Raw genomic sequence first — 24,594 nt, forward strand, 5'->3', positions numbered from 1 at the left:
TACTAGTTATAAGTAGACCGCGGATTTTTAGATACTAAAAATATGTTTTTAAGTGCCTAAAATAAGCTCTTTCAGTACCTCATTTAGGCTTTATAAAACATAAAATAGGCTCTAAAAGTACATGATAGAAAAACATTAGCGATATTAAAAAAATTAGTATAATGTTAACAAATTAGCAAATTTATTGACGAAGGGAAAGAAACTAACATTAGATCTGTACATAGAGTTGTAAACTATAGAAAATAGTACTTGAGTGTCCAAGCTGTGTTTATATAAAATATTAAACTTTGTCAAAAGTACTGGTACTGTCACTTAAAATGATATGTATACACCTAAATGTGTTTAAAACTCCACAATAGTATATTACGATACAAGGTTGGAAGTGCTTTTACAAAATCGAGGATAAGTTTGAAAAAGAGCAGAACGAGATTTTCAATTTCCGAGATATTGTAATGCACTACACAAACGTGTATTGTACAACATTTTTTGCACAATCATATTTTTAAAATTGCAATACAATATATTTTGCATTGAAAATTTAGAGTAATATTATTCCAAAGCCTTCACAAAACTATACTGTAATGGTAACTAAGTAACAATAAGTGCACTGTAATGGGTCTATTTCAGTATAGTAGCTATGATTGGACAGTTGGGATCCGTCAGTGAAAATATGAAGCCATTCTTTGTTAGGAAATCTACTATGATTAGTTTCCAATGCTAGCAATTTTAGAACATCTTTTGAAGTGTCACTTTTCTAGGTATCCAGATAAAGGCTGGTTCACAATAAACCGGAAACGAGAATCAGAACGAAAACGAAAACGGTAAAATTGTTACAATGTGTACATTTAAATGTGAGCATTCACAATTAACGAAAAGCTTGCCGGAGCCCGGGATCGGGAACGGAGAGTTGGCCAAGTTTCAACTTTGGCGTTCACGTTTCCGATCACAGCCCACTAGATTCATTCTATTGCCATCTAAAAGCTATTTTGTCGTCGTATATTTTGTAGCAAGAAGACCGTGACATAACCTATGCATTATTTTGTTCTGTGCTGTGCATCATGGAGCAAGTTTTATTTGATGAGATTCTAATAATGAGTGTTGAGGAAAATCCTCACGTTTACGATAAGCAGTGCGCCTCATATAAAGATGAGAAAATGAAGGAGAATACGTGGCTTTCAATAGCTTCATCTTTGAACACCGATCGGAAGCGAATCATATTTTATTACTGTATTGGTTGTATTACACACTACATATTCATGCTTCAATTCAATAACTACTGTTGTGTTCATTTTTGTTCTGTTACAAATGTCTTCTCTATTATTTTACGTTATGGTAGATTTAAAATAGGTTGTGATAATAAACATGCATGGGCGTACCTAATGAAATGTTTCAGTTGAAATTTCGAAGTTGGTTAACATGTGTTTATGTTGGATGCCTTGTACTCATGAGAGAACACCATTGGTCAATTATACACAAATAACTCAGAATGCGTAATATCGTTATTGACATACATTCGATATGCATAGTCGTCTACGTTCTCGGTTTATTGTGAATCAAAAATTTTCATATTCACGTCCTCTGCTTCTCGTTTTCATTCTGGTTCTCGTTCCCGGTTTATTGTGAACCAGCCTTAATACTCTATTTCTATTGTTTATGTAGGGTTAGTTTTATGAATGAGATTTTCTTTACTTGTTGGGAGATTTATCTTTTTCTTAATTTCGTGTACTTTAGAGAGAAAGCTTTCCTGAGATTTAAAGTTTTTAGCTCCCAATTATGAAATAGAAGTCTAATTAATTTTTCGTATTGAATAATAACTTCTTTTTCTGTTTTATTTCAATAGGAGTCTGATAAACTATTAGTTGGATTGCAGGTATTGCGATAGATTTAACAGCTGCTGTAATTAATCGGAGACATCAATCTTCAAATGGGCGGAAGTAAGCTTGTGGTAAACTTTTAAACTAGCAAATTCAGGAGAATTGTCTTAACCTGTAATGAAAGTTATTTCTCACTCTTTGCCACTTATTCCAAGGCATTTCCACACCTTATTGATTGGACTGACTTCCATCTAATGTGAAAGATACAACTCTAGTTCCAGCTTGTTCTGTTGAGCTATTATTTGGATTAATATTCGAGAGAGAATAATATCAGGGGTGGCGTTGTGACTTCCATAAACAACTATGGGTTGAACCCAGTTATGCAGAAGAGGTACAAACATAAACACGAGTGTATGATTTGCAAGCTCATTCTTACATTTATCGAGAGTATGTTCCCATAAATCAATAAAACCATCAAATTTTTAATTTGTGTTATTAACATTTATTTCGGAACAACTGGATAATACCAACGGCAGACCAATATCGATAGTCGACGCTACTCGCTGGCCACTAGTCACCGGGCCGTACCGAGACGTATCAAACAAAATATAATCGCGACTATATTCTTAAATAATTCACTCCATTAGTCAAGTTCAAGGTTTTATGTAGTACAACGGCGGTTTTTTGAATGCATTAAAAGAAAATGAAGATGTAATAAGATCATAAACTAGGTTATCACAAGGAAATTAACAGGAAAAAAGGTGTGTTTCACGGAATACCATTAAAATGACGGAAAGTAAATTTCCGGTTAATGTTCGCCAAACCGTAAAGTACGTAATTATGACGGCGTTGCTGGTTTATTTCTGGCCTATAGGAAAATACCTAGCCTTTTACGAAAAAAAATTTTAGGGACCATGAAATTATTCACCACTTTCATTATAGGCCTATTATTTTTTTATCAATATTACGAATCAAAAACTGTCATATTATATAATTTTAACTACTACATGGACGAATGAAATCAAGCTAACCTAACCAAAGCTAACCTAACCTAACCAAAACTAACCTAACCAAAGCTAACCTAAGCTAACTTTATCTAACTTAACCAAAGCTAACCAAACCAAACCTAACCTAACCTAACCTAACCTTCGTAAATGCCTGTAACCGGAGCAAGAAGGGATCTCAATCATTTAATCTGCAATGTACACGCAAAAATAAATTCAAGTAAGGATCATGCCCACTACATGAGAGGTCCGCGCATGCGCTACAGCAAAACTGTTTCTGTCCCGAGCCTCTCATCTAAGGCACTCGTCATAATTTACTCGCAATATTTACGCAAATACACATTGTCGCTAACAGTGGTGCTATCTCTCAATGATGTTCAGAACGAAGGAGGTAGACAGAGAGAGAAAAAAAAGAAATATAGCACAAAACTGTTTTGTCTCGAGACTCTCATCTAGGACACATAATAAGTCACGTTATCTACTTGCAATATATTTGCGGAAATACACTTTGTAGCTAACACTGGTGCTATCTCTCAGTAATGTTCAGAACGAAGGAGGCAGAGAGAGAGAGAGAGAAAAAAATTCTCCTGCCAACTACGACACACACCAACGTCATGTTCTTATGTTGGTGACATTGTGTATTTACTTAAATTTGGTGGTAAACGTAACGGCACGGTTCAAAGTGATCGTGGTAATTCTCCAGTATAGCGTTTATTTCCTTTTAAGTTTGAGTTAAGGACATTTAAGACTTTTCACGATATTCCATGGATGGGACTTGAATGGAAGAGGTAGCATCACTCGCCTCATACAACATCTGTAACTCAGTGACTTAGCTTTGAGCAGTAAACTGTATAGAAGAATTTCATTGTCATACTGCATTGCCTTTTTATTTTTTTATTGACACTTTTTGATCATTCTGTCAGTACTTAACTTCTGGTTTTTACTAAGTTTAGTGAGAATTCATAACACTGTCTTAGCTGCATTTAAATCTTTTAGTTGTTTTTGTAGAACATTTATTCTGGAATTTGCTGCTTTCAGTTTGTTCCACAATCAAATGACATCACAATCTTGTCTCTCTACTTTTCTTTTTAATAAAGTTATTACCTGATTAACGGTTGGCCAACTTTTTTCTTGGTGAGACGAAATCTCGGAACAACCTTCAATTTCGTCTGTATGCATTTCCGATTCAAGGTAATTTTTTTATGCTTGAAATTAATATTTTTACAAAGGATTTCTGATTCCTAACATTTTGCAATGAGTACTTTGTTTGATAAGTCTAGAAATTGTGAGGAACTGTTGCACCAGGTTTTAGGACCCAACTTGCTTATCCTGAATGAGAAATAAATCACTTTTTACAATAAATTCATCCAAAAATGTGAATCGCAAACAAAACACTTACAAGAGTGTTGTCTGTTTTTCTGAGGATTGCCCTCTCTCATTTTTAAAATTCTACTTCGTCTTTAGGAGGTCTTAGTAACCAGACCTACACCTTAGAACAAAGAATGTGGGAATTGTCTTTCTTGTCCGACGAAAATGCTAAAGCCGGTAACTTAATTTATGTAATATACTTACCTATGAAATATTTCACACACAATCACAATTAAGTAAACTAAACTTCTCTTTTAGATTTAATTCACCACTTATAGAAACAACGAAGATAGCACACAAAACAGAGCAGAATTTGCTGGTTCACTATGAAGCTAATATTGTGGAAAAGCCGAAGTTGTATCTCAAGTGAATGTGCTGCCAGTGTTTCGGAAGTCCATTGCATGTCCTATACTACCGATTGTAAAGCAATGGAGACACATTTTTTCTTATATTCAGTGTAGCATTTTATCCTTGTTTTTTTATTAAGTTGCATACAGTTCTAACGTCAGTTTGAATTTCTGATGCGTGATGAGCCACAGTTTCTCCTTTCCCAAACCGCTCAATTATTTGCACTTTTTTTTTTCGATGTCTAGCACAACACGTTTTCTTTTAACACCTGTGGAAGTCATTTTGCATAGAAGTTATACTGTATGGCCACTCGAACAGTAGGAAAATACTGAATAGTGCAAGGGCTTGTAATTGTGGAAGTTCTTGGGGCCATTTCTTTGAAAGCAGGTAGTGACTATTTTACAAGTTGGGAAAAAGCACCTCCTCTCACAAGTAACTGTTTCTGTTACCAGCAGCTGCATAATTCCTACTAACTTACATACTGTGTAATGGTAAAGCCTTGTAATAACCCTTTATAGAAAATTACGTACTAACATAATGTACAGTACTTCATATCTTTTTCTGTTTTCTGTAGCAAAAAAAAAAAAAAAAGTAAGAAAGAGACAGTCGGATAATCCACCTATCGTATAGATGATGAATAATCAGAGTTCTACTGTACTGTGAATGTCGCATAAGGAGAAACAAAATGATTGTGCTGAAGGAAATGTAGCAGCAAATAAAAGTAGCAAACATAAAATGGTTGAAGATGCGAGAAAATCATTGGTCTATGAGATAGAACTGTCACTATTTCGTACATACACATTCGTTCATTACAGAAAACTTTCGAACAATAAAATTAAACTCTATTAAGTAGAAATTACTTAATACTGAATTAGTTTAATTCGGTGTTTAGAATGTAAAACTGTAATTGGTGGAACTGTTATATTCTGTAACTTTTTTGTTTTACTAGTTCCATTTAATGTAACTGAAATGAGAAAAATTATACATTTTTTCTTTTTTCAGTGGTAGACTCACCTCTTCGCAGTGCACAGTAAGCACTCTAAGCAACGAAACCATTTTTCAGCTATCAACATACAGCCATACAATGCAGAATCGAATCGTATTATAATAATAATAATAATAATAATAATAATAATAATAATAATAATAATAATAATAATAATAATAATAATAGTCTATCTCATTTCAGTTTTAAAATAATAAAATATGTAATGACGAGTGGTTTATTTTTGTTGCAGGTTTTGGCAGTACTCAGCATAAAGGCCCAATGTCTAGGTAAGTAATAACTATAATGTTAAATTAAATATACTACATATTTAAAGACATTTCTTAATTAAAGACAATAAAACTGTATATTGGAACAAATGAAAATGAATTACAATAAATGTTTCAGTTATGTGATTGGAATAATACAAACATAGAAAAGGTGTCTTGCATATTATTAAAATATGCTATCACAATTTTAAATTCTAGAACAACACATGTTTGAATGCCATGTATTAATTTTATAGTATTATTAATATATGAATAGTAACAAAATAATGGGTGCACATAGTTCTGAGAAGATCTCTAAATGAGGTATTCCACATCAAATCGAACAGGCTTGTGACTTTGATGTTTCGAAACAGTTAGAAAATTTTTGTGTGTATTTAAGAGGTCAAAAAAGAAACCCCATATATTTTTATTTCAGCCAAAAAAATTTTTTGGAATATAAAGCAAAGTAGAAAACATTAAAAATTCATCTTAGGCCGAGACGTAGATGGAAGGATAGTATTAAAATGGATTTGAGGGAGGTGAGATATGATTGTAGAGACTGGGTTAATCTTGCTCAGGATAGGGACCGATGGTAGGCTTATGTGAGGGTGGCAATGAACTTCTAGGTTCCTTAAAAGCCATAAGTAATAAAGTTTGTATAATTTGAAGATGGAAATGGGGAAACTGAATGGTAAAGAAATATTTTAGTAGTGTGTGCGCTGCCTGTACTCGAGGGATTCATAGCTCTGCTCAGCTATAAAGATCTGACAGGAGAAATACTGGCAATAGGCTAGCCATTACATCTTGCACTATTATGGTATATAATATGTCGCAGAATGTTAACAACACGCAGTTTAACACAGCGCAACACTGACAAAGTATTATAATTCAACACAAGGAGCAAATAGTAATAAAAACTGATTGACTGACCATCATTTTCACATCTCTTTGGGTTACAGTTTTGAGTGGTGACGCAACATTACATGGCCTCCTTATTATGTTGTCATGTCTCAATGCAAAGGTTCGCAATGGACCCTGTCTACGAATCACACTATTTCATGACAAACTTAATTACTTTCCAGCTGCTTCATATATCGTATTGCCTTCGCTTGTTAAGAAAAACAGCAAGTTTACCATTAATACTTCGAAAATGTATAACAGGTATGCTTTCAGAAAAGGAACTAATAAAATTTTTCTATGTGCCATAAAGAGGTTCTTTGTCCTGCAGCCAAAAGGAAGGGCATTTGTGTAGATACAGAGTTTTCTTGTATGAAATGAAGATAAATAACATCCCAGTAGTACATTCGACTGTATATGGTTCAGACGTCATCACTGAGTGTATAGTTTAATTAAATTTATTTCCTTTACATGTTCAGTTTAGTTCAGTCCGTAGTACGAAAATGAGTACCGTATCAAAATGCGACATGATTGCTATTTTAATCCGTTCAATTTGAGCAACCATGGTTACAAAAAAAAAGTAAAAACTTAAAATATGTTACTCCTGAGATGCTTCAGAAACTCATAATATTCAGTTGTCATATGATCTGAGAGTTTGTGATGGATGTCGAGTAAAAATTTCAAAATTACCAGACACAAGTGAACTCCTTGCAGAGCAGTCTGCCGGGTGTAGCACCCAGCATGACCCCAGCGTAAGAAACTAGCATGTAAGCAGTAAATCCAAATCATCATCAAACAGCGTCGAAAATTCTGTGACTGATGTAACAAAATTAAATGAGAGTTTGGTGTCAGTAAGCAAAACCTCGATTAAAAATATATCAAAACAGATATCCTCGACAAAAGTTGCAGAAAATACAGCAAACATTGAAGAGAAAGGTTTTCTTCATCCAATCTGATGAAGAAAAAGAAGAAAAAGATTGTGACATCATTAACAAATTAAAAGAATGTTTTGCAAACACTGATATCAGAAATACAAAAATTCAAATTGTAATAATTTTTTAAGATTGGCCATATAAGAAAATAAAGGAACATTCCAACGCTTCTAGCCACATGATTGGTGCTGCAAAAATGTTGGCTGGCGAAAAAGACATTTTATCATCTTCAAGTGCTAAGTCCGGAAAACTTTTAGAAAGGGCTGTCATGAAAAAAGTATTCGATTATTACACTTCTGATTATGTAAGCTGTGTAATGGAAGGTAAAAATAATTACACGTCTGTGAAAACATACATAAACAAAAGAGCCATTGATGTGCAATTTGAAGAAAATATAGAGGTATTTTAAAGATATATATCCGGAGGCCAAAAAAAGTTTTTCAAAATTCGCCGAACTCAGACCAAAATACTGTGTACTTCCTGGGGCTCATTCAGTTTGTGTGTGCAGCTACCATGAAAATGTTAAGTTAATGATTGATGGTGTAAATATAGCGACACTTACAGCCAACTAAGAACAATCCCTTACTAATTACAAGGCTTCCCTCTTATTTTAGAAAGTGTCCCACTTTTCCAGATTCATTAGTCTTATTTAACAATTGCAAGATCTCTATGAAGAAAACATTATTGAGAAAATTACTTACAAGCAGTGGGTGGCAGTTAATAGAACAAATTCAGAAATTATACAGTCACAAAATTAGAAGTCCTTCCACCCTATGCATTTATTTCACAGCTGCAAGCTAAATTCCTCAGAGAACGAAAAGATACCTAAAGGAAGGGAAATGCCTAGTCATATGTGATTTTTCGGAAAATTATGCTTTCGTCATTCAAGATTCTGTGGAAGGTGTTCACTGAAATAATGATCAGGCCATAGTGGATCCATTGTAATCTATTTCACACAAGAATGTGGAATGATACAGAAATCTAGTTACAATATCTGAATACCTTAAACATGATACCAATGCAATTCATCTTTTTTCAACGTTATTTAATTATGTTTCTAAAAGAGGAAGTAGGGACTCTTAATAAAACTATTTATTTTTCTGATGGTGCAAGTGCACAGTATAAGAACAGAAAGAATTTTGTAAACACTTGTTAACATGAAATGGATTTTGGAGTATCTGCAGAGTGGCTCTTTTTTGCAACATCGTACAGTAAAGCCCTTGTGATGGCATTGGTAGCAGCACTAAAAGGCTTGCTGCAAGAGTGAGTTGTCAGCTACTTCAAGATCCTATCACGACACTCAAGAAATTGTTCGAATGGGCTGTGAAAATATTAGTGGTATTTCCTTCAATTTCTTCAGCAACGAGGATTATAAAGTAGAATGTGAATTTTTAAAAGAATGATATGAGAAAATTAAATACTTGGGAAACTAACAATATATTCATTCATCCCCATTTCAACTAACAAAACAGTAATAAAACAATACTCTGCTTCACATTAAGAGAAAATAGTGGTACTTTCAACTGATCTGTACAGTTTATTTTCCTGTAAATAACAACGAACTGGCAGATACACTTGCCAAGAAGGGCACAATAATAGAGCAAGTGAAATCGACAAATTTGCCAATGACTTCAGTAAAGCGCCTGATCAATTCTAAATTCTCGCACCTTCATATTGAGGAAACAAAAAAACATGCTGAAAACAAAATATGGAACACCCTAATCTTGAACCCAGAAGTAATCCCACAAGCACCACAGAAAACAGCAGTTGCAGCCTTCAGGCTGCTTACAGGACAAGATTGCTTGGCAAGCCATATACATAAACTACAAATTCTAAATTCACCAGTGTGTCCCCTGTGCAACAGTCAAGAGGAGATGAACGAGAGCCACTTGAAGACCTGCACTGCACTATCTGTGGAAGACACTGTAGCCTAGAAATATTGGAGAGCGCGAATGCTAATGGCTTCATTGCTAGTTGCAAGGCATTGAAACAACAACAACAACATTAGTTTAATGCAAGAGACGTGTGCTAATGTACTCTCCTATGATTGATATTTACATATACACTGCTCTGCTACTACAACATGCACTTGACACAGCGGCCAGGTAACATCTTGTTAGGTAAGTTAATTAATTTTATATGAACTTCTCTGAGTACCATCCCGAAAATTAAAAGGAGACTGCAACTATATTTTTTCATATTGTTTTAGAATAGCGAAATTTCTTAAATTTAAAATTTTAAAATATAATTATACTTTACGACAAACTGCTACATTTTATCTATTCTAACACTATGTGTGTCAAAAGCGTGTTTATTTAGGTTTAAAGTGATACTAGAATAGTTCTCCTACGACCATTAGAATTTGAGATATTAAAGTTAATATGAAACAATGAGCAGAATTTTATGGACATTTATATATTTTGTCACTATTAAATTAAAGGCATTTGGGGACAATGAAAACAACTGTGTATGTATTTTTACTCATGGAATGCCTAAAAAAGTTTCATAAAAATTGATGGCAGGAAGGTCATTTTTCTCTTAAAACTGTTCGAATTGACGTGGAATAACTCAAATACAACCCTAACTTGAAACAAAGTACCAGTACATTATCATAATTCAGAACCGGACACTTCAGGTCAGTGAAAATAATTAATAAACTGAAAGTTTTCTCTGCTTATACTAAATGCTGTAGTGAAAAAGCAACTAAATATTCCCACTAACAAGTAAGTTGTTTGTTTCTTGAATACTTGAAGAAGTGTATGTGTGTGTTTTTATTTAAATTAATAAGAGTAACTTAAGTGATTCATTTTTTAGGGTTCCTTGCGTATATTAAAAAATCATTTATATAATAATTTTAGAGGTGAAACTTAAATGTTCTTTGATCTCTCTCTGATTTCATATTAATTCAGTTTTTTTTCAACATTTATTACAAGTAGGCTACACTTAAATCATAAGTTATTATTCCCGTTATTATTGTATTTTTGCTTATCTTGTCTTTTTCGGCAACCTGTAAATTCAGGAGGTTGTTTTATAATAAACTATATATTGGGTTTAATAACATTAAAATATATTTTTATGTCGTCCATTTATTTGGAAACAAGCAGTTTAAATTAATGTCACCTGTAATTTTTTGCATCCAGGTTTACTGGAATGTACAACATTCATCATCATTATTAACTATTTTGTTTTACTGTATTATTCTACTTTTTTAAACATTTTCTTTCCTCCGTTTGATTTCATTGCATGTTTAACTGAGGTTATGGTGAATGAAAATAAGAATGGTAGTATACATACTGTCGCTAATTGCAAGAAATTTTTTTATCAAGTTGACCAAATGAACTAATTTAACACATTTATTCATTCATAGTTTTCTGCCCAATGGCAGGTCTTTCACTGCAAACCTAGCATTCTCCAATCTTTCCTATTTTCTGCCTTCTTTTTTAGTCTCCGCATATGATCCATTTATCTTAATGTAATCTATCATTTGATATCTTCTTCTGCCCCGAACTTTTTTCCCGTTCATCATTCCTTCCAATGCATCCTTCAGTAGGCAGTTTCTTCTCAGTCAGTGACCCAGCCAATTCCTTTTTCTCTTTCTGATCAGTTTCAATTTTGTTCTTTCTTCACGTACTCTTTCTAGTACAGCTTATTTTCTTATTCTGTCTATCCATATTACACACTCCATTCTTCTCCATATCCACATTTCAAACGATTCTTGTTGCTTCTCTTCAACTCATCATAATGCCATGTTTCTGCTCCATACAATACCAAACTGCACACAAAGCACTTTACTAATCTCTTCCTTAGTTCTTTTTCCAGAGGTCCGCAGAAGACGCTTCTTTTTGTATTAAAAGCTTCCTTTGCCATTGTTACCTTCCACTTTACTCTCCAGCAGGAGTTCATGTTACTGCTTACAGTACACCCCAAGTATTTGAAGCTGGCTGCTTATTGTACTGCCTGATTTCGAATTCGCAAGTTTACCTTCTTTAGTCTTCTTCCATTAACCATGATCTTCGTCTTGTTTGCATTTCTTCATTCTATACTACTCACAGCTGTCATTTAGCTCCAAGAGCATATCCCTTAGTATCATCTTTTCTTCTGCTAACAACGCCATATCATCAGAAAATCTTATGCACTTTATTCTTCCTCCTACTGTCACCCCTCCCATGTTCTGAAAACCGTTCTTTACTAAAATTAAAATAAAACAATGTGCATAAGCACCTTAAAGTATTGAATTACTATTCACACCAATATTTATTATGAGCCAAATGGCAAGTCTATTGGTTTTTTTGTACTGTAGACCTATGTTCAAATCTTGGTGATCCCTGGGTAGAATGTGTTCAGAAGTTCCTCTGATTTTCGCAACCATCCATTATTCTTTATTCACTATTATCTATAAAAGGAATAGATTTTTGTTGAGTGGAGTGCCTTGAGAAATTGCTCTTGAAAAAATTTTATTAGTAGAACAACAAGGATGACAGGCTCTAATGGACAGTAGTTTGGGATTTAACAGATATTGGTTATTCACGGGACATATTTCAAACTGTTCTCCTGACAACTTCTAATGCCTGTATTTTTTATTTACTTTGGCTATTGTATGTAATGTAACATTGTTAAACATGATGGTGTAATACATGTAAACTTTGCTAACATTTTCCCGTTCAGATTACTTAATTCTGTGTTCTGTGCTTATAGATTTTTAAATTTTTAGAAAAGTATTATGAATACTGGTAAATTTACACTAATCTGATACGTTTGAAATACAGAAAGTGATTGCGCCAGCATCTTCAGCTTGGCGAGTCTGGTGTGTCATCCTATTGTGTTTAATCCCTGAAATTCTGGAATAAAATGTATGTACATTTTTCATCAAATGTATACAAATTATTGATTGCATATCAAGTAATGGTACAATATGTATTTATTGTAGATAGAAAATTTCATACATAAACTTTAAAATAACTACTTACAAAACATAATTATTATGATGTAAAGTAACTAAAATTATAAAATAAATCCATATATTACGAATGAAAATATTTGAGTGATAATTTTTTGACAAAGGAAATGATTGAAGATATCAGACATCTCTTATTTTATCATGACATTAAGGCATGCAGTAAAGCGTGAATTGTTGACAAATTAAAGAAAGATTGCATGAAATCTCTAATCATGAGAAATGATTTTGCAATAAATTTTAAATAAGGACCCATAGGAACAAGACTATCTTAAATTCTTTCGTCAACTCGTCAGTGGAAACTTACGCAGAAAATTCTATTCCTTTGCTTACTATTATTACTATTGCTGCTGCTGCTGTGGTCGTTGCCGCCGCCGCTGCTGTCAAATGAAAAATTATGAAAGGAGCACTGATGGATTGAAAAAGAGAAATGTGTCAAACATTTCAGAACTCATTATCACTTTTGTATTGACGGTTTGTACTTGATAGAAGTTCAGTTGTAATTTAACATAACAGCCCCAGAAGTTTAGATTGTCCTGTCCAAGGTGTTGAAGTCTCTATTAAAATATATAACACCCACATTACGCATTTATACTATGAGTTCTTAAATTTGGAAGACTGCCCTAGTCACAAAACTTAAATTCGCAAAACATTTCTACCACTGTGGAAGGTTGAAACATAATATGCTTCTTTAATTCTTTTGTAGAAATTATTGGTACTTCATCTAATTTATCATGAGTAATTTAACTAGAAGTTATGTATTATTGCATACATTACATAATTTATTCACAACAAAGTGCTTATTGCATCACTGATTTAGAGAATGTAATTTTCGATAATTTTGTACAGTGGCATTTCTCCATTTTAGCGTGAGTCACCCTTTTTAAGAATGGAAGTACTAGGTTACCATTTTTATAATATTTTTTGTATGAAACATTTCTGTTACTGTTAGCATTTGTAAGCTTTTACTTATCTGTTATTTTATTTTAACTTCGAGATATTTGCTTGCTATTCTTCTCTTAAGTACCTCATATGCAGGGAAAGGATTTATATGTAAATACATATTTACTTATAAAGCTAATATAATTTATATTTTGCATTATCTTTATGTTTCACAATGTGTAGGGTTGAAAAATCCTACTTTTATTTTCCATATTTTTCCATATTTTAGAGTTTAGTACATATTTTCGTTAATTTCCATATATTTTCCATATTTCATATAAAACAGTCCATATTATATTAGGTTTAACAATAAAACAAAACAAAATTCCATTAACTTTTAAAAATACATTTCAACAATAGAGATTTAAACACATGTTCAGTAATCCCTTTAACATCAGAGTTATTTGAAAATTAGCAGTCCTATCAACAATGGGAAAGTAAGTTACAAAACTGTATTAATTTAATTTAAAATTTTTAACAGACTTCAGTTGTGCAGCTCAACAGTTAAATGCCAGTCAGAGTACACATAGGTTCAGTTTTGTAAATCATACTATAAAGACGGTAAATATGCCAAAAGTACGTCATTCAGTCAATTTAAAATCAAAACTAACAAGTTACATTTCAGAATTTAAAGAAGATGGTTTATCAACTGACAATAAAATATTATTTTGTAATTTGTGTCAGTGTGCAGTATCATCTACACAAAAGTTCCTGGTGCAACAACACATTACAACTAGTAAACATCAGGCCAACAAACAACTAAATTCCAAGCAGAGACAATTGTTTTTAACACAACCAACAACATCGAATGTAAGATCTGAGTTTAACATCGACCTGTGCCGTTCTCTCATCTCTGCTGATATTCCTCTCTACAAACTAAAGAATAAGGTCTTCAGGGAATTCCTTGAAAAATATACTCAACATACAATCCCGGATGAGTCAACACTTAGGAAGACGTATGCTCCATCCATCTACGATGAGACAATACAGAAGATAAGAGATGAAATTAAAGATAGTTCAATTTGGGTTTCCATTGATGAGACTCCCGACAAAGAAGGTAGACTTGTTGGTAATGTAGTTATCGGTTTGTTAAGTGAACAATATTCTGAACGAATTCTTTTACATTGTGATGTTCTAGAAAAGTGCAATAACAAAACTATAGTTAAACTGTTCAACGAAGCTATGGGTATCCTGTGGCCAAAGGGTATTATGTACGATAATGTGTTATTCTTTATTAGCGATGCTGCCCCTTATATGGTCAAAGCTGGACAAGCATTATCTGTTGTATATCCTAAATTGACTCATTTTACTTGTGTGGCGCATGCATTTCATCGTGTGGCAGAAGTGGTCAGAGACAATTTCCCTAAAGTAGATTTGTTGATTTCATCAGTGAAAAAAGTATTTCTCAAAGCTCCCAGTAGAGTTAACGTGTTGAAAGAAATGTACCCTGAAATTCCATTGCCACCAACGCCAATTTTAACTAGATGGGGTACATGGCTAGAAGCAGTTGAATATTATGCCGAACATATAGACTCTATTAACAATGTTCTCCTTGCATTGGACTCTGAAGATGCAGTCTCAATTGATACTGCGAAAACAGTTACCTGTGACATAAGTGTGAAGAATGACTTAGCTCACATTCAGCATACATTTTCATGCATCATAAAAACGCTCAAAAGTCTCCAAAATAGGCACCTTTCACTATCTGAAAGTTTTGAAATTATAAATAGTACTGTGGAACAACTGAATCGTGGTAGAGGTAAAGTTGCAGATGCAGTAAGAGCTAAGGTGGACACTGTACTTTCAAAAAACCCTGGATATGAAGAACTACAAAAGGTTGTTGCTGTGATGAGTGGTGAATCAACAGTGAAGATTAACTTGGACTTATCCCCAGCAGACATTGTGAAATTGAATTATGTACCAGTTACTTCTTGTGACGTCGAACGCTCTTTTAGTCAGTATAAATCTATCCTCAGAGACAATAGAAGAAGATTCACTTTTCAGCACTTGAAAGAAATGTTTGTAACCTATTGTTATGGTAACAGACAATAAAAATTGTGTTTTGTTGAAACTACATTGGAAGATAAGGTACGTCCATTATATTTTTTGTTTAGTTTGATTAAAATGTACCAATATTTAACGTACATAGTCATTTTTTTATAATTTTAAGTCCATATTTAATTCCATATTTTGGTAAAAATCCATATTTAATTCCATATTTTGGTAAAAATAACTACATATATATTTACATATTTCATATATTTTTAGCCCATATAAATCCGTTCCCTGCTCATATGTATCTCAATCCAGCATCTGGTTTTAGTCACTCATAGTGTTACAGTACCAGTATTCTTTTCGTTGTGCCACACGTAAAAACACACACCCTTTTGATATTATATGAACTAGTGTACAGAGGTAGTACACTTCTTGTAATCTAAATAAACTAAGATTTCTGACAATTTTGAAGGCCTTCCTACTTAAAATGATTTTGAAAACTATGAGATTTTTTATGTTTTGAAGCGAAGGCAATATGAAGAACTGTCGAATATTGTATTCTTCAGGGAAATTTATACCTTCTGATATAATGAATACTTATTTAAAAAATATACAACAATTGTGTATTTGTATTTGAGTGAATGTGTTTTCATTAATAGTATCATTTTGCTAATGGTGTTGGTTGCTTCGCTACTATGTGCTTACTACTTTGATGCTTGGCTTTCTAACTGTAGTATGTGCTTGGTGTGCTTTCATTTTAGCTGGCAGTTTGCAGTCCCAACTAACAGCATTTCCCAACAAGCACAGCATACTTATATCTGTCTAGCGAAACATGATGTGATGGATTGCTGTGCGCATTCTCACTTAGAATTTCCTCATCATCTTCCGCCTACTAATGACCACGGTTTCTGTGAGTGTGTTGCTGGGACTAAAGAGATGCATCTTCAAACACTCAATCTCTTACATAATAACCTTCTTGCTTCCACTGATCTGTCACAACTCAAATCTAACACCATTGCTTCCAATGGAGACTGTGCTACTTTGCGGGACGTATATGACGCTGAAAGAGAGGGAACTAACCTGCATGAATTTGGCGACAAGCAGCCTGCCAGTTTGCTTAAGTTGGAGTATAAGGTATATGCTCTGGGTGGTTCACCAAATGCTCATCATGGACATTGGCAGTACCACAGATTCAACCCTGGCACCACTCACAGCTTGGACCCTAACCATTCCGAATCATCTACAAAGTTTATTGTTTCCAGCTTGGAAGATGAATTCTACGTGGATGCAGGAATACGAATTCCACAACAACTGGCAGCATCAGATTTCACACCATTACCATCAAGGATTCCAAATTTACGGGAGATTCTGTTCAAGAACAGGAATACCCCTGCTACGATTAATGCAGATTCTCAAAACATCACACAACCTGTTTCATTGAAGGATTTGAATACAGAACGCTCAGATTCTTCTGAATCTGTTAGTGATAATGCAGAGCAGAAACCAAGCTTCAGTACGACTCAAAAAGTGGTTACAAAAACTAGTAATACTACAACAATTTCCAAATCCACAGTTTCTGTAAATGTGACGTCAAAAAAGACTTTCATTCCGAGTAATGTTAATAAACGTAATTCTGGAGTATTTGGTACAAAGAATGACTACCAGAATCAACCAATCACAAAGGGAAAGATGAATATGGCAAATAAGCAGAAAACATCAGTGACTTCTGCAGTTACTAATAGAAGGCACAGTTACATGGAAGGAGACAAAAGTATTAAAGTAAAGCCATGTGAAGGTAATGAAGGAAAGAAGAATTCTGTTACTTCTGAGAATAGAAGACATAGCTACTTAGAAAGAATGCAAGTGTCAACAGATGATGGTTCAGAAAAGAATAATGAAAACTTCACAATGAGAAAAGGAAATGGACGAAATCAAAATCCAAGTGAAGGAAAATTATCAGGAACATCAGTTACCAATAGGCGGCATAGTTACAACTCAGTAGTACAAAGCACTAGAGGTGATACAGACATTCCGGTAATAAAGAGAGGTGCAGCATCAAACCGCCATTCCATAGGGCCAGAACCACGTAAAAGTCTGGTTAATTCACAAAGCCAAATGAAGAGGGGAACTTCTCTGGATAGAGAGACTGGAACAGACGTGTCAGTTATAGGTACTACTGTAAAGAGGCGAAGCTTGATCACTCCATCAACAGTAAAGCATACAGTGCGACGACACAGTTCCCTAGAAAGGGACGACATGGATAGGCTGAGTGTTCGGGCTAGGGTACAAGGGAAGAAAGTGGAAAACAAGTTCCTTTCTACTAATGTACAAAAAGAGTTGATGATGTTTTCAGCACAAAGTTGCAAGACTGTTACCGAAAATAATAAATCTGAATGTAGTAGAAATCCACAGCGAGACTTCCGTTCTTTGGATGATGTCGGAACTTCCTGTAAGGGAAGCCACACAAGTAAAATTCCAAGGGGAGGGGGCACAAGCTGTCACTCCAGTCCTGGGAATAGCCGAGCATCAAGTCCAACCATCCTGATATGTGGGAGTAGCAGCAGACTTCGACAGAGGACTGCTCCCAATAGTCGAGCTACAAGTCCAACAGGAACAGAAAAGTTGCACCAGAGATTGTCTCTTGGGAGCTTGAACTGTTATATGAGCAATCTGAAGTTGGCAGAACCAGGAACAAGTAGACTTCCTGTCAGGTAACTAATCTTATCACATTTTGTTTGCTCTGCTCATGGTGTAGGAGATTATGTCTTGGATTTTATGTTAATGATTCATAATACTCCGTTATTCATGTTATAAGATCACGTGGAATCATCATGACGTGAAGTTTTTGTTTTCAAAACGAGATATTACTTTTCTTGTAGACAGTAATTATGAAATAACTCAGCACCAAATTTGACATATCATACAGCATAAAATCTGAGTATAATTCAGTCCTGTAGGTAGCTAAAGAAATTTTTAATTCCGAATTTATTTTCTTTAAATCGTTACTTTTTAATTGGAATTAGGCTTTTGGGTAATCCACCGTGTCCTGGAATTTATTTCTAACATTTCGGAACTCCATACAGGTTCCATCAGGGTAAGACCAGAGATGTCATCTAATCTGTTGGGCTCATTACACCAGATCTCTCTCTGGTCTTACCCTGATGATGGAACCTGTATGTAGTTTCGAAACATAGGAAATGTCAAGTTCCAGGATACAAAAGCCTAATTCCAATCACAGTCACCGTTAAAGCCTAAAAACTCATAGTTACTATTTAACTTTGATGATGAAGTTAAAACTTCTTGTTTCTTTTTCTTCCCTTTCTTTTTCAGATATTCGGGAAGTGCGAGTTTAGAATATTACTTTTCCCCCCTCCCAAACAATAAATATTAATTTTAGGAAATTTCATTGCTAAGCATTTATTTTTTCTCTGGTTTCAGATAGATAGTTAATTTTATCAAATACTATGAACTTACCACAAGCTGATACACTCATTGTACAATCCTAACATTCTTCCAGGCATAATACTGTAATAACATAGCTACTTTGGAAGAATAATGGAATAGTAATGGCAGAGAAAATTAAAGTGCTCCAAGAAAGCTTGCCCAGAGTCGCTTCATATACCAAAAATATCATAGCATCTGTTGGAAATTTTATCTGGGGTTGTGCAGTGAGTGTATCACTGTGTGTGTGTGCACAAGTGCATGACTAACTTCGGACAATTTTCTACTTTAACCTGTCTTACAGAGAACAGAAAGTGCAACAAAATTTTTAAATGTATCTATATAATTGACCACATAATGCTCTTAATTAACATAATATTATAATGAATGATAGGTATTTGGATATGTTATATAGTTATTAAAATTGTCTTCTACTCTCTATTCTGCAAGTTTTGGTAAAATAGGACATTGATCTTGTCCTTAAGTTAAATACTTTAATGGAAATGATATTGAATACCAGTTATATCATGAATATAAATGTATTTTTTAACTAATGGCGGGTACTTGACTGTTTGTCATTCACCCATAGGAAGCCAGTTGAATAGACCAATTTACTGATAGAGTCATTGCTTAGGGTGCACCGCAGGAGGATGGTCTATTTTACACCCATGATGAGCAATGAGATGAGATAATTATGGAAAATTGTTGGGATACCACAGGGGAACCGGAGAATATATAAATCTCTATGACATCCTGAAGAGAAACTACTTAACATTTACAATATCATTTTCGATTCATCTGGTCACATCTTGACACATTGCTCTGAAATAAAACACAAAATTCCTTTAATTTAATTAATGACTTACGTTCATTGTACTTTATATACTATGAATTTATTATATAGGGTTTCAGTGCAATATGACATGGCTATTCCTCAAAGTCTGATCTTGTCAAGTTGGGAGATTAAAGTGAGAGTGGAGAAAAAGTTACAAAATGCTTGTACTTACCACAGAGTGCAGAAATTGCTTAGACTGCAGAAAGTAGGAGTAAATTAGAATAATGACAGCCATTACACACTTAAATTTCTTTAGTACATTTTATCGTTATTGAATTTTCCTGGCTATAATGTACAAGTCAGTCTGAAGCAGAAAATTGAAGATTTGTTAAATCATGGTTGCAAGTTCAAGTACCACATAGTACATAGGCCTAGATGTCTATGTGATATTCTGTGTAGATAGGAAGTAGAAGGCTTGGCATCATGCATACCTCATGTTAAGGAATTTCACTGTCTGTTCCTTTATAAATAGGTGGAGGAAAAGTCGAAAGCGAACTTTGGGATGTGAAAAACTCTTAATACGGTATGTACTATATTTTCCGATGTATAAGATGCATCCCTTTTCCTTAGAAATGTTCTAGAAAAAAATAATTTCCCACATATGTCATGAATTTACTAAAAATAAAGTAATTTTCTACATATTCGCATCTAAACAAATAAACTAGTTCAGCGTTTCTCAAACTTTTTTGAAGTGGGGACCACTTTTTTAAGTCAGAACAGTTCCGCAGACCACCTTACTCTTGTTCCCATCGAAAGCAAATTTATCATTTTTGTAGTATATTTTAATATCAATATACTTACATTTTAAAATAGAATTAATTAATGAAGATTAATTAAATTAATTTTATATTAGTATTAACTAATTAAGCTAATGTTAATAGAAGAAAATTCATTTTTGTTTCTTTAATAATTCAAGGCTATTGGAGTTTGGATAATCTTTAACTAATTAACTAAAAAAATAAATAAATGTTGGTACTCACATTAATGAGATGAATGAGTCTGCCGATTCTTGCACAGTTGTTCTATATTTGGACGTATGCTGGTAAGCTTAAGTCAGAGATTGTCACATACATCGAGTCGATTTTGGTAGCCTACTTTGTTTTTATTAGATATTGTGATGAAAACCCTTTCTCACGCAGATATGTAGAAGCAAACTGAATTATAATCTCTAAAGTACCATTGTACAGTTCACTATATTCTCTTTTCACTTGTGATGCGGTCCAGAAATTAACCTATCTTATGCTTGGATTTAAGGCCGGTCTCATTCGAGAATTCAATTAACTGTTCTCTTTCACTCAATAAAAGTTTGTTAGTTTCAATATCGCAATGAAAGTGATCACAAACCCATGAAAATTCGTCATGTTTACTTAGAAAATAAGTTTCAAATTGTGATCTCAGAGTTGTATTATTGGTGTACGACGTACAGTATGTTACCATTTCAATGTGCAGACTGGGTGTCGGCAAAACTATTAAGAAAGTCATACATACATGAAAAGGTTCGGTCCTATGTTATGAATTTGGTAGTCCCTGGCTGGGTTACAGGTGCGGCGCCAGATGTGCAGGGAAGAGATGGCGAGAAACACAACGTTCATAGTGCTTTAAATCCCTCTTTTGTTGTTGAGAGTAGAGTGAGAAGTCAGTAGAATAGGGTAATATATTTTATTAAATGTCAGTACTGATTGACAAAGTGAAAGGCGACTGCCATGTGTCATTTCCATACTCTGAGATTTTCAGCTATTGAGTGATAAGCAAATCGTTTGAATTTTATTTTTTCTTCTGCCTTTTTTTCAAGGACCACAAGGGCAGGACCTCGAGGACCACAGGTGGTGTGCGGACCATAGTTTGAGAAACGCTGATCTAGTTCATAAATACTGTATTTTGGTATCTTTTAATTTTCATCATCAAAACCCATCTCTGGAGGTAAATATTCTCCTACATCAGAAACTGAGTCATACAATAAATCATCCATTGTGCCGTCAAGGGTATTACTCATTAGGGCATATTGAAAAAGGCCGAAAAAAATTTTTTCTCGAAATTAAAAATTTAAGGGTTTGCAAAAGTTGCATAATGGTACCAATGTTTTGCACAAAAATTTTGACCTCCTAGAAGCACTTTTAACCAAGCTGGAGAGATATTGTTTATCTTTTTTTCTAACATAAGCATTTTTTAAGGTCTTTGCTTGATGCAGACTGCTATGATTTGTTATTATTGACAGGTAAAATAAAAGGAGTTCCAAGAAATGCAAAATAAGAGGTAGACCTACAAATATGTTACAGGCTTAATCATTCTAAACTCCGTCTATCATATAAGTAAAAAAGCAATGTAAATAGAAGCACATGGTTAGAAGTACTATGATTGGTACCTGACCGCATCACCTACAATGCTCTCGAAGAAAATAGTTCCTTTTTGTGGAAAAAAGGAGAGAATATAATCTTCTAGGCGGCCGGATAGCTCAGTTGGTAGGGCAGCTGGCTACGGACTTGAAGGTCGGGGGTTCGATCCCGAGTGATGACAGGATTTTTCTTGTTGCCAAACTTTCAGAACGGCCCCAAGGTTCACTCAGCCTCCTATAAAACTGAGTACCGGGTCTTTTTTGGGTGTAAAAGGTGGTCAGAGCGAGGTGCCAACCACACCACCTCATTCTAGTGCCGAGGTCATGGAAAGCATGGGGCTCTACCTCCATGCTCCCAAAGTGCCTTCATGGCATGTGACGGGGATACCTTTACCTTTACCTTTATATAATCTTTTAACATTTACATTGTTTGTAGATTATGAGAAGGCTTTTGATAGGGTTAACTGAAAGAAATTATGGATTATAATGGAAATGGATGGATATCCAAAACACATTTTAAAAGTAATACGAAGCTTGTACTCAAACACAAGAATAAGTATTGACAAAGGAATAGCAGTTAGCAATATTACAGAAAGAAGTGAACCAATGTGTTAGACAGCATTATTTAACATTTATATTGACTACGATATTAGGAACTGGCAAGATGTTTTAGTCGAAGATTTTAAAATAAATGATACAATTTTAAACGTAATTTTATTTGCTGTTGATCAGACTGTTTTTACTACATCAGAAGATAATCTCCAAAGAGCTGCATAACAGAAAAAATAACCAAAGAATATAACTTTAACATTTCATAAACAAAAACAAATTTAATGGCATTCCAAGGAAGAAATCATCTCAGATGCAAAATAGTTATAAAGAACAATATTATTGAGCAAGTAAAATCCTTCAATTATTAAAGCTTAATATATATCATACTGCTAGAAGGAAGACATAAATATAAAATTACAGAAGTTTCAAAGAATGTGTGGAATCATAAGAAAAAATTTAAGAAACAAAATGCGACAAGATACTCAACTTAAGTTCTATAAAATTATGGCAGTTCCCATGATAATGTATGACAGTGAAAATTGGACTCTGATCTGAATGGATAAGAGAAAGATAGAAGCATCAGAGATGAGATTTCTGAGACCAACTGCGGGCTGTGCTCTTATGGACCAGGAAAGAAATACAGAGATATGAGAACAATTGAGGGGTGCTCTGCAATAACAAGGTATGTGTAAGAAGTGGGTTTTTGGCAGTAAGTAAAAGTAACATTGTTTTCATTAACAAAGAAAGGCCTTTGCAAATCTGGTTTTTGACCTAGTATTATTGATAGTTTATATGTATAAGTTTCATGTATTCGTCAAAATCTCGTTATTGAATTTGTTATTTTGATACATTAATAGTAAAGTACTTCGACTTACCTTGTTATTGCAGACATAAGAAACCAGTTGCCTTGTTATTGCAGAAATATAATACAACTTGCTTTGTTATTTCATATCCATGAGAACATTACATATTCTTTCAAAGGTTGCTAAATGTAATATGGGTTAAAATGTAATACACGGACATAAAATACTTTAAGAGTTGAACTTTATTTTCATACTACACGTTAAATATACATTACATTACATAAGAAAATATAACTTGTGTATTTCCTTGTATATCACAGCGCTTTTAGGTGGTGGCTTCTCAAAATCAAAATATATCCAAAAAAATTGCATCACCTTATGAGTATTATTACATTAGTGTTTCCAAAACGTTTTCTTCACATTGATTTTACCACATTACGAAGGACTATTTTATATCATCAGTCAATATTCCAGCTCGGATTCATCACATTCAGAATCTAGTGCTTCTGACCGAAGTGCATATTCGAAAAGCTTCTGAAAGTACTGTCTGTTTCCTTCAGTAATGTCTAAGTAGCTGCACCGACACTAGAGCCCTCTACTGTCTACGTAACGAAACTGCGACATAGTCATATTATAACTTACTGGCTTTTAAGGAACCAGAGGTTCATTGCCGCCCTCACATAAGCTCGCCATTGGTCCCTATCCTCAGCAAGATTAATCCAGTCTCTATCATCATAGCCCACCTCTCTCAAATCCATTTTAATATTGTCTTCCCATCTACGTTCCGGCCTCCCCAAAATTCTTTTTCCCTCTGGCCTCCCAACTAACACTCTATATGCATTTCTGAATTTGCCCATTCGTGCTACAAGCCCTGCCGATCTCAAATGTCTTGATTTAATGTTCCTAATTATGTCAGGTGAAGAATACAATGCGTGCAGTTCTGTGTTGTGTAACTTTCTCCATTCTCATGTAACTTCATCCCTCTTAGCCTCAAATATTTTCCTAAGCACCTTATTCTCAAACACCCTTAACCTATGTTCCTTTCTCAAAGTGAGAGTCCAAGTTTCACAACCATAAAGAACAACCGGTAATATAACTGTTTTATTAATTCTAACTTTCAGAT

General features: G+C 34.1%; 1 protein-coding gene across 4 annotated transcripts in view; it reads left to right on the plus strand.

Annotated features, from left to right (window-relative positions):
- Positions 1-24,594, plus strand: part of LOC138706106 (serine/threonine-protein phosphatase 4 regulatory subunit 4-like) — a 150,371-nt gene that overhangs the window by 117,050 nt on the left and 8,727 nt on the right. Inside the window, exons 18-19 of one of the 4 annotated variants that reach the window (XM_069835074.1) lie at positions 5,773-5,809; positions 16,771-18,219. In XM_069835074.1, the coding sequence (XP_069691175.1) occupies positions 5,773-5,809; positions 16,771-18,219 (1,486 nt within the window). Of the gene's footprint in view, positions 1-5,772; positions 5,810-12,383; positions 12,457-16,269; positions 18,220-24,594 lie in introns of those variants that run through there. The other 3 variants (XM_069835072.1, XM_069835076.1, XM_069835075.1) reach the window with 3 other exon arrangements.

This window comes from Periplaneta americana, chromosome 9, assembly GCF_040183065.1.
Source record: "Periplaneta americana isolate PAMFEO1 chromosome 9, P.americana_PAMFEO1_priV1, whole genome shotgun sequence".
NCBI classification, from domain to species: Eukaryota; Metazoa; Arthropoda; class Insecta; order Blattodea; family Blattidae; genus Periplaneta; species Periplaneta americana.